The 11,899-nt window shown below is 42.0% G+C and overlaps 1 protein-coding gene across 1 annotated transcript in view; it reads left to right on the top strand.

The window, feature by feature from the left end:
* Positions 1-694: 694 nt before the first annotated feature.
* cacng2a (calcium channel, voltage-dependent, gamma subunit 2a) overlaps positions 695-11,899 on the top strand; it is a 112,023-nt gene continuing 100,818 nt past the window's right edge. The window contains exon 1 of the mRNA XM_041778049.1: positions 695-2,386. Within this exon, the coding sequence (XP_041633983.1) occupies positions 2,161-2,386 (226 nt within the window). The 5' untranslated portion in view covers positions 695-2,160. The remainder of the gene's footprint in view (positions 2,387-11,899) is intronic.

The raw sequence follows: 11,899 nt of genomic DNA, 5'->3' as shown, positions 1-11,899 counted from the left end.
GGGGGCGACAAACTCCACAGAGGTGGAGCAGAGCTGGAGGGAGCTGTTCTTTCAGCACCACAGCCTCACACACACTATCAGTGCTGATTGCTGCACACTAATTACACAGTGTATAAGAGACAGTCATCTTTTAAAACAATACGGGGATTTAACGTTGGGTTTAACAATTAAGACTTTCAACATGACAAGAAAAGTCCTTAAACTGTTCTTGTCATTCATGAAGAAAACATAGGACACCACGTCTGCATTTAAAGCTTCAATTTAATTCACAGGAGCCATTATTGTGAAGAGAATTAGTCAGGAATCTAGTGGGTTAGTTGATGAAAAAGTGGTGTGCCGCAACAACTGGATTGGGCAATAATAATCAGCCTTAAATGCATCAATCTCTGCACGAATGGAGAGAGAGAAAGAGAGAGAGTAAGAGAGAGAGAAAGCATCGCAACACCCCCTCCTTCCGCCCCCTCCGCGCACAGAAACGGAATTAAAAAATTTTTAATATCTTTCCGGCAACGAGCCTCCATTGCTGCAGTCCGCACACTCTCACATTAAACACTGTGGGCCTTCAGAACCGTCGTGTAAAAAGACAAAGAGAAGAAGAAGAAGACAAACTAGCCCGCAGAATTCAAGGCAGCCTGTGTACACTGACAGAGACGCCAACCTGAATGTATTGAACGCACACTGACATCGTGACAACACCAGCTCTCTCTGTGTGGACCTGTGCAAGTCGCTCTCTTGATTGTGTAATATTTTTCCCCCCTTCTTCTTCCTGCAAGCGTCAAAATCTGCAGCCGAGAGCGCAAGAAGAAGAAGAAGAAGCAGAAGAGGAGGAGGGGAAACATTCATCACATTTATATTTCTTCCTATTACATGGCGCAAGGGCTATACAAACGGGACCGTCCTGGGTGTGATACTGCCACGGTGAGCTGGGATATTCAAGCGGCAGAGTCCTCCTCCTCCAGCAGCTGCTGCGGCGCCCACACCGACTCCTCGTCCTCCTTCTGCCGGCTCCATGTCGAGTGATGGTCGGCGTGCCTTGCTGGATGCTCCCCGCTCTTTCCGGATCGTCGACGACAGAGCCTCCTCTGACCGCAGACCCCCATTTTCGGCGGAAAGCTTCCCAGAGCTATAGGGCTACATATGGAAACTGGGGATCAAAATTTTAGGAAAAAGGCAAATATACGCGGTTAATTTCGTTTCTTTTTTTAAAATTTTTATCGGTTTTCTAGCTAGTTTGTGTGTTTTTAAATGCTAATTTACGTCTGAGCCTTGATTTCCTCATTCCAGCGTGGTTCATTTGCGAGAAACCAGCGTGATATTTCCTTTAAAACCACATTTAGTCGACATAAACAACCAGAGAGTTGCTTTAAATCCTCTCGACAGACTCCAAGTCGTCCATTTTTTACTCTTTTTTTATTTCCACTAAATTTCCCTGCTGTCCTTCGTTTGTTATCTCCTAGCTATTTACCGTTTTCGGCTAACAAAACACACTAGAGTAATATATTAATACTAGACTTTAGGAAAGCTTTTTGCATAGTTATAAAGTAACTGCAATGCTATAACCTCTGACTTAAGTAACTCACTGTAACAGACATATTGAACTGTTGTACTGTAAGCCTACCATTACTCTATACTGTCTCCATTTGAGCTCATGTTAATTCAGCTCTGTGCAATTCTGTAACCTTTAAGTCAACTAACAGGTTGTCTGCTCTCTCTCTGCAGCACTGCTGTAGACGATAAACCTCAGTTTGGTTCCCATTTTAAGGCTAAAGGCTGTAGGACACAACTAATCCGTCCTAGCTAAGTGTTATTATCCACATTTTTGGCTTCATTTGCTGCTACATCTGCAGCTGAAGGCCTGCTAAGGTTCTGCCACCCTCTGTACTTCCAGTTTCTCATCTTTTTGGGTGCAGAAAAACAAGAACAAACAGAGAGGAGAGACTTAACAGCCTCTTCCTCTCTTCAAAAACCTCCAAACACCTTACTTTTTTCTCCTGATTTGGTCCTCACCCAAACGCAACCATAAGGTTCCTACCGCACCCTCCGCCTCCTTCTTCCCTCTCCTTCCGCACGAGTATATCCCGGTTTTTCGGTTTGGTTTGGTCCCGGAAATTTTCAAATATTTACTTCCTGTACATCAAGAGGAAAGGGGGTCCCCCTTTCATGGAATGCGGAAACATGGGTCTGTTCGACCGCGGAGTCCAGATGCTGCTGACCACGGTGGGCGCCTTCGCGGCCTTCAGCCTCATGACCATCGCGGTCGGCACGGACTACTGGCTGTACTCCCGGGGCGTCTGCAGGACCAAGTCCATGAGCGACAACGAGACCAGCAAGAAGAACGAGGAGGTGATGACCCACTCGGGCCTGTGGAGGACGTGCTGTTTGGAAGGTAAGCGGGAGGAAACTTTCCCAGCATGCATTGACACCTCTCTCAGCAGGGTTCGACTGGAATCGGGGTTTGAATGGCCACAGAAACACAAGATTTCAGGCTCAAGATGTCCTTAAAAACTCAGTCATAACATCTGATAGTTGAAGGGAAAGAAAAGAGGTAAAGTACCGGATAGATTCGCTACTTCAAGCCTCTTCGAAAGCCAGAAAACCAATCACAGTTTGCTTGAAATCATGCATTCACAAGGTGCTCCAAAGAGAAAACGCTTCATTCCAGGTGTCAAGACCTAATAGAAGTGGATCTAGCCATACTTATACTTCTTATGAGCGCTTGAGCTCTTGCAGAAAGGTCAATGAGATTGGTGTTTGATGCAACATGAAGGTATCAGGTATCACAAAGGGAAAAACAAACCTACCGCGACATTTTTTTTTCTCAAACCTCTCTCTTTTTTTGTGCAGTCCTGCACAGTCTTAGATCGTCTCTCTGTGAATGAAACCTCCTTCCGTTTCAAACGGCACATCCTGTTAGTCTGCTCGATTTTAAGTGGTTTCAAGGCATTACTCTCGCAACATATGAAGACGAAAACTCTCCACCTGTATCCAGACGAGCTGTTTCTCTGCGCCTGCAGGCAGGGTGAAGCAGGTTTCTGTTTGCAGCCTGAAGCAGTTGCATAAACGCCTCCTACACTGATCTTGAACAGTTTCTCTTGTCAGACATCAGAGCTAGAATACAGAATGATAACATATTCAGGAGCTATAGTTAGGACTGGTGATATATTGGCATGTAAGCATCCCTCTGCAGGGTTGGACTCTTTTCTGTCCTTACTAAAGCCCCTTAAAGTTAAAATCATGATGCACCTTTGTCACAGGAAGGGCTTAACCCTGCCCATTACGTGACCTGAGACCTGTGTTTCCTGTCGCATCAAGCAGCTGACTTGGACAGTGGCCGGCGCTGTAACCTTGCGAGGGAACACGGTGTTTCAAATCTGCTCATCTTCTAAGCTGTGAGGTCCTAAAAGGCCACAGAGTCTGACTTCCTGCTCCTCTGGCTGCTGTGATAAGCAGCCTGACTCTGTGCACCTTCTGTTCAAAGCTTAATAATCGGTTTGAAGCAGCAACTCCAATTTAAAGCAGCCCTAATCGATATCAATGTGAAGGTGCCTCGGCTTTGTGGAACTTTATAGGGACTTGGGGTGAATTTTAGCTTTTGGGCTGCTAACTTCATTGTCTTAGTTCACTTTTGTTGCTCTGTAGTGTTGTTTTTGGTCATAGAAAGCAGCTTTTTTCATTAATTTGTGTGCAAGAACAATGCTACAAGCACCATATGGCAGGCAAACACCTAGCTTGGGAACTAAGCTGAGGAGAGAGTTATTGCCAGCAACTGTTTGCTAAAAATTTTTCCGCATTATCAGGATGACACGTTTTAAAAGTTCTTGTTTCGTTTTGCCCTGTAGTGGTTAAAAGCAAAGGTGTTGTACAATAAAGTCACTGTTTAACTTACATGCTTCTGTTTTTTTCTGATGAAAAAGTGCAAGTATGGATGACAAATAGACCAGCAGTTGGCAAAGTTTGTTGCAGACATGAACGCCACTTAGTGAAGGAAGACTAAGCTGAAAGTCTTTGAAGCGTGTTTTCACACCTGAAATTCTGGACCAAGGTTTGCATTTTTATTACGTGGTATGTATTTGGTTCGGTTGGTTTTCGTTTCACACCCTAATTATTGCGAACGGACTAACAGACTTTACATGGCAAGCCTTTGTGGTATCGTTATCAACTATGTGGGTTGCATGTCTTTATAGTTTACATTGGTTTGTTAGCTGGCCAGTGGGCGTCTGACGTCGGCAAGCTGAATAACGCACGTAACTTGTATGTTGTAAACAATGAAGGAAAAAGTCATTTCCACCATCATAGTATTGTGGATTTAGGACTACCAACAGTTTGCCTTATGAGTTTCATTAGACGACAACTTTATCGTTGTAGACAGAAAAAGAGAAGAATCCATGGCGATGCTGACTCGAGAGATGGTGAGTGGTGTGATTCATGGAAGCACTGCTTTTTTAGAGCATTGCACACCTTCATATACTGCTGCTGCAGGTTTTTTTTTCCAGGTATCCTCTCTCTTTCACCCTCCAAGCAGTTGGAAAGTTCCCGTATTTTCATGTTTTTCCAGTTGGCCCTGAATAACATCGTCAGACCAAATGTGAAGACATCTGGTCTCCTCTTCTCCCCACGTGCTCCCTTGGCTCAGTTGGGTTTCCTTTTTCTGGCCTTCACGCCGTAATTTCCTGTCATTGATGTGAAGGTCCGAACCATTCAAAATAATGCTTTCACACTGGGCATGAACTGGACTGTGGTTCAGTTTGGTCCGGACCGAGTCCACCTCTTTTGCTTGGACCAAGGTCCAGCTGTTTGGTCCGAACCATGTTCAAACGTTGTCTTTTCCCCCAAAAAACTTAAAACAACTACTCCAACAGCAATTTATAGCAGTTAACATTTAGCTAGGGAACATAGCCTAGCATTTAGCAGCAAGGGAGCTAGATAATTAAGATGGTGTGGACTAAAAGCAGAGCTAAAAGAAGATAAGTATTAGATTCATAACCCCAAGCACACCTTCAGTGAATGTGTAAGATACAGCATCGGGCTGACTATGGACTAGTTTGGGAGTATAGTCAGAGGAGCTTGATATTTTCACATGAGTTGGGGAGACCAAAAACAGCTGAAAGATGAATTCCTAATAGATTTCTGAACCCCAACACACCACTGATAAATATAAAAAATGTAGAAGTGAGCTAGTTTGGGACCACCTTGGGAACATAGCCTAGCATTCAGCTACAGGGGAGCTAGATATTATCTTCAGGAGTTGGTGGAGACCAAAAACAGAGCTCAAAGATGCATCAGTGTTGGATTTGTGACCCACATAGGACCCCTGATAGTTTAATACTGTACTGCTGCTGTACTGGGAATGAATATGAGGAAAATTATGCAACTAGCAATTGTGTCACATGTTCACAGAGGGGAAGATCGCCTGGTGTAGGTGCACAATAGGTTAAGGTTTGGCACAAACTCCATTTTGTGAGGGCGTTTAATTTTTAGTTGAGGAAGCCAACATTGTAAACGGGGCTTGACATGTCACTAGTTAATGAGAGGACAGTCTAATCTTTGTCTTTATGAAAATGGATTCCCATTCTTAAGGGCTGAGTCTGGACCTTTATTTGTGAAATTTTTGGCCAGTCTTGCTATTGTTTGTCAGCTTAAATTCACGGACAACTCGTGTTTAGAGACCTATCAAGGCAGGTCTATTTGAGAGTTTTTAAGCACAAATATCTCCAGATGTACCTACGATACATAGGTCAATTTTACCTACGTACTCTATTGAGGTTCTCTCCAGTACTGAAATGGTTTTGGATAGATGTCTGCTTTTTCCTTGTGTGACAGGAGGAATGAATTACTTGATTAAATCACTAGAAATGTGGAGCATTTTTTGTTTAAATGGCCAGAGGTCGTGTCCAGTAAGTGTCTGAGGACAGTAACTGACGTTTTCTTAGAATGACGGGTATAAAGTTTTTAATATGAAACAATCTCCCAGGGAAAGAGCTAAAGCAACCTTTGCTTTAGCAGTTTAAATAAATGCCACAAAAAAGTTGATGTCCAGTACGGTCCAGTGCTTTTGTATGTGAGCCATTCCTTTGATTACATTCCTGCACGTTGGATTAATCACAGCTAGACTGAAACTGTGACAGTGACTGGCCTTTATCCAAGCCAGGCCGTTTTTTAATAGGCAAACAAAACGTCCCAGAGTCAGGACGAGATCAAAACACCATCACACGGTTTGTGTGTCTTTTGTTTTGGCACAATGAGGCTCTCCGTTTGAATTGGAGATCAAAATGGAAATAAACCCAGATTTGTCTTTTGCAATTCATGAATGATCCCTGGACTAGATGAAGGGAGGGAGTGAAGGGGAAAAAAAGGCAAATCAATGCATATACTTACCGGGTGAGATTCAAAGACTTTCAGCTCAGGAAATTGTGTCTTAAAAAGGGTTTAATTAAAGGTAAATTGTGTATTTTAAACAGAAATCAAGGGGATTGAAAATGGAAAAGTACAGAGAGGATGCAGCTGGAGGGAAGCAGAGATAAGCAGCCTGCGTGCTGCAAACCCAGCCTCATTTCAGCATCAAGTTTAACATTTCTGTTGTTAATTAGGCTCCAGTTTGCAGCTCGGCTCAATTAAATCAAAGTGCCAAGATGACGAGTATTCATCTTCCCTCCAGCTCTCCCTAAATGAAGTCATCCTGGTGATCAGGCAGCGAGCGAGGCTGCAAACGGCTGGAGCTAGTCGCTGGGTCCTTATCGCAGTAGAGAACACAGACTGTGCGTTTGGCAGCGCGGGCCCACACATCCTGCTCGCAGAGTGGACACAGGTGGGCGATGGTTTGTGTTTGTATAACCAGCAACCGGAGAGGAGAACCTGTGAAAAAAGCAAAATGGGAATACCCACACTGGGTGCTTGAACACCTTCGACCTCTGCTTCACTCGCTGCCTGTCAGAGAAAAACACCAGCAAAGGAAAAGAGAAGAAGAGAGGACTGTGGATGTGGTGAAAGAGCGTAGGTTTGCTTTCAGAAGTGGGGGTGGCAAAATGAAGGCAGATATGTATGTGCGTGTATTTATATATCAGACGTGTGTCAAGTCAATGCCATAAGGACCGGAAATATTTTTTTTCTGTATTGGTTAAAATAAAGCAAATTATAACCAGGTTTCTTCTAAACTCTGCATTGTACTGACTCAGTCAGTGCTCGCGTATTTTGGAGATTACATCATGGGTTAGAACTTCAAAATAGTTGAAGAACTTCACTCCTTTTCTTTGGTTTATACTGCAAAGACTGGGACCCATTGCAGTTCTTGGAATTTTATTTATAAGAACTTTTTAGCTCTAAATCATGGACTATATGGGCCATTTTACACCTTTATTCGCTGCTGATGTTTGAACATAATGTTTTCAGATGAAAGTAATGTATTTTTTTCTGGTAAGAATTTAAAAAGACTTTGGTGTGGAGTTGAAAGGGACCTGGGAAGTCCCAAAACTTGGTTTTACATTTATAACTAATTCCTGAGTATCAAGGATACTAAATTTTGGGTAATGAGTTTTTCAGACCAAATTTGTCTAGGTTAGGATTGATCGTAAGTTAACATGGAAACAACGTGGGAAAATATTAGTCTATAGCAATCATTTACAAACCAAATATATATATAAATTATTATAAGGCCTTACATTAAATCTACTATTCCCTAGTTGTTCCTTCTGTACACTTGAGGACAAAATTATTACTTTGCCTGACCATTACACCACCAGGGACTGTAATGACTTTGTATTCCAATACATGTAATTTGATACTGAGTTGGCCCTCCCTTTGCAGCTATAACAGCCTCCACTCTTCTTGGACGGCACAAGATTTTGGAGTGTCTCTGTGGGAATTTGTGCCCATTCATTCTGTCGAGCATTTATGAGGTCAGGCTCTGATGTTGGATGAGAAGGCCTGGCTCGCAATCTCTGTTCCAGTTTATCCTAAAGGAGCCCGATAGGCTTGATGTCAGGGCTCTGTGCAGGCCAGTCAAGTTCCTCCACACTGAACTCATCAAACGATGTCTTTATAGTTCTTGCTTTGTGCACCGGGGCGCAGTCATGTTGGAATGGAAAAGGGCCTTCCCCAAACTTTTCCCACAAAATTGGAAGCATAGCACTGTCCAAAATGTCTTGGTCTACTAAAGCGTTAAGATTGCCCTTCACTTCATCAGGGGCCTAGCCAAAACCTTGAGAAACAGCCCCATGCCATTGCCCTTCTTCCACCAAACCTCCCAGTTGGCACAATGCAGCCAGACAACATTCCCCCGGCATCTTTCAAACCCAGATTTGCCCATCTGACTGCCAAAAAAAGAAGCATGATTGGTCACTCTATAGAACATGTCTCCGCTGCCCCACAGTCCAGTGTAAGTTGGTATTGCACTTGGTGATGTGCACTGATGCCAATAGTAGTTCAGAGTTCTGGGATCAGCTGAGCATTGGTGACTTTTACAGGTCGTCAACCCCGCTGTGTTATTTTACATAGTCTTCCACTTCATTGCTGAGTTGCTGTTGTTCCTAAACACACCCACTCATATCAATTCATCTGGTAAAATACTGTGAAAAAAATTTAAAATGGCAGCTTTTTATTTGTCACCAACATTGAAGTCTTTCTTTCCCCTTGTTTAATAGATTTTCCAGTTACTGTAGTATATCTGTTCTGTCTTAGTTCCCTCTGAGTCCTTGTCCATCGTAGCAGAGATAACTGGCTGAGGTTAAGGTGAGGTCAAGTTCAGGTAAAAAGAACCAGACTAAAATTAAACTCAATAAACGCTATTGGACAGAGCGATACGTCTCCTCCCTGGAGGATAGAGTCACGTCACTTTCTGGAGTCACATTCTCTCAGTTAAACTTTCACTCACTTGATATCAATAATTTAGAATTTTTATTTCTGTCTGAGATTCAGTATTTGGATCAAGTTGCTCTTAGAAATAAGCTTTGTCAGTTCTACAAGTCTGCAGCTTGTAGAACTTGTGGCAGACACATTTTTAAGAAAAATTCTTCATATCTAGAAACACTGGCTGGAAATCAAATCTCACTGTACCGGTCATAATATGTATTAACAATGAAATGGGACAGTTTGGGATACAGTACTCTGTCAAAAGCTCACTAGGGAGGGATGGTTTGACTTGAGATATGTTTGTAACTATAAGACATGGACAGTCTCAATCAGTACTTGTGCAATTAGAAAATTTGAAGTACTGTGAATTGGACTGGACTTCTGAAATACATGTAAACACTTCAGTCCAACCAAAATAGAACTAAATGTGATTTTTAAAGCCATACTTACCCACCTAGATAATGCAGTTAGAGGTCGATTTACTTGCACGTATACTTCTTAATAGGACCCAAGTTGGACTGGTCATCTGTGCATGCTCTCCAGCCTCCATGCCAGGATTTGTCCCAGAAGTCAAACAGCATAAATATGAAGATGAAGGTTTATTGTCATCTGCCTTCAGATATCACTATAATCAAGGGGGATAGTATGCATCATGTGCATATTTGTACCAATAATACAGTATTATATATAGGCATGCAAGAAAATTACAGAAATGTTAAGGTGTCCTTATTTTCACTGTTTTACATACAACTTGTTGGCTGCTTGCTAACTTGTTAATCATTCAGAAGTTGGTCCAGTTGTAAGTAGCTGAAAGGGAGCATATCTTCACCGAACTTTGTCATACTTGCACCACCAGATCGATTAACCTCCACTGCTCGTATACTGGGACAAGAGCAGTAGCCCAATTAACCCATTAATTTCTACAGCTTCGTTTTTAAACTAAAAATGGCTATCCCATGTTGGATCTTGTTTTGGGCAGTCTAGCAACACACAAATGACTTTCCTCAAACTGCTCCTTCGTCACTGGAAGTAGATTCCATGAATGAAGCTTCTCCTGCTAAGCAGCAGGCTTTGGGACGAACTCACCTTACTACCACAGAAAGACAAACTTTATGTCAACAAGTTTCCCAGTGTCAGCGGGTTACTTGTCATGTCACATTGCATTATTGTGTCGCATCATATTGGTCCCCCTGGTCTCAGGTTTTGTGGTTGGGTTCCTGTATTGGCCAGGTACTCGCGGATTCTTGTGATGTCTCGTGATATCTTAGTTCTTGTGTTATCTTAGGATTTCTTTGTTCTTAATGACGTCTCAGGTTGTCTCAGCTCTGGTGATGTCCTGGGATATCTAAGCTCTTATGACTTCCTTGGATTTTTAGTTCTAATAATGTCTCAGTAATAATGTTGTTTGGGCTGAACATTTAGTCTGGGTTTTGGTCTTGTTTAGGTTCTCTTCCCTAGAGTGTTCCCTTATTTTTGTTGTTTTTCTGTCTTTATCTCTTGTTGAGTTTTGCTGCTTTGTTTTTCTGCATGTCAAAGCACTTTGCAAACCCTTACTTTTAAAAATGCTATAAAAATAAAGTTATTATTATTATTATTATTATTATTATTATTATTATTATAATTACTATTATTGTATCCTATTGTATAATATCGTACCATATCGTAGCATATCGCATCCTATTGTACTGCACTATATCATATCAAATCATCTGAGAAAGAAGCCACAGGCCAGACCCAGGCCAGATAATAATGTTATGTTTTTTTAAAGTTTTCATCTACTATATAAACTATTATCTTTCTTAAGGTCATTCCTTCAGGTTTTTTGCCTTTATTTTGACAGAACAGCTGAAGAGAGACAAGAAATATGGGGAGAGAAAGTTGTGGAACGACATAACCTGGCACTCCAGATGGATTTGTTTCACACATCCATCTGGTAAACCACTCATACACAGCATTTGGGAAAGGGCAGTGCCTTTAAAAAAAAACTCAGAGAGATGAGCGTTCTGTCTGTCACATCTTTTCGGGCCAATCAGAGCAAAAAAACACGTGATGTAGCCGCTACCAAGCTGCACTCCTACCGAAGGAGCAAACTCCATAGAGGATTGCATAATGCGAACCATGGTGACTGTAGACACTGTATGTCAGTACACGACTTTTGTTTTTGAAAAGAAAACAACTCATGCTGTTCTTTGTTCTTCTTTTAATGAAGAAACGTCGTCAAGTTCTGATAAAACCGGCGCTTTAGCAGCATCCACGCTAATCTCCTCTGCCATAATTACACCGGTCTCTTGTTGCTGCTTGCTTACATCATGACTCTGCAACGCCAGAAAGTACAGCCCTTTGTCGTTGATTGGTCCTGTCACTTTTAACTGGGCCCAAACGGTTCAGACGGTAGCTTTGCAAAATGGATTCGCTAATGAGAAACACGGAAACGGGCATATCTATCTGCTTTGCAAGGTTAGAAAAGACATGCACCTGTTTTCACTTACTTAGATGTGTTAAAATTTCTATGGCGCCAAATTTTTGACCACGATGAACAATCATAGGCAGATGGAGAGTTTAACAACTCACTCTGCAAGTTTGGACAGATCTTGATATGGCTGACCCTCTACAAGAACATAAAAAATGGAGATAGGAAATGGGTTTAGGGAGATGTTTTAATGGGCCCAAGGAGACAGAGATAAGGAGGGTCTTTAGTCTTTTGGCAAGCTTTAGTTTGTCCACCTATCAGTCACACTAGCCATGTAACCATGTCTATATCAACAAACTGCTATCCTTGATAAACACAAAGTAGATTGCTTTTGAAATAATATATCCCCCCAACTTTACAATGTTTTTTTCAGTTAGAGATATGAGATATTGATGTTGTCACTGTTTGATTTGTACCATATTTATATTTTCATTTCTGCTGTAAAAATAGACATTTTCATATGGGACCTAATGAGATTGCCTGACTTAACAGAGGCAGCCTTTAACTGCAGTTTTCCCCCTTCCTGATTGGCTTCATTTTCCAACACCAGAGAACGCTGCTTGGCCCTGACATCACAAGTATTAT

Source organism: Cheilinus undulatus, linkage group 21 (assembly GCF_018320785.1).
Source record: "Cheilinus undulatus linkage group 21, ASM1832078v1, whole genome shotgun sequence".
NCBI classification, from domain to species: Eukaryota; Metazoa; Chordata; class Actinopteri; order Labriformes; family Labridae; genus Cheilinus; species Cheilinus undulatus.
This window is presented reverse-complemented; position numbering and strand designations above follow the sequence as displayed.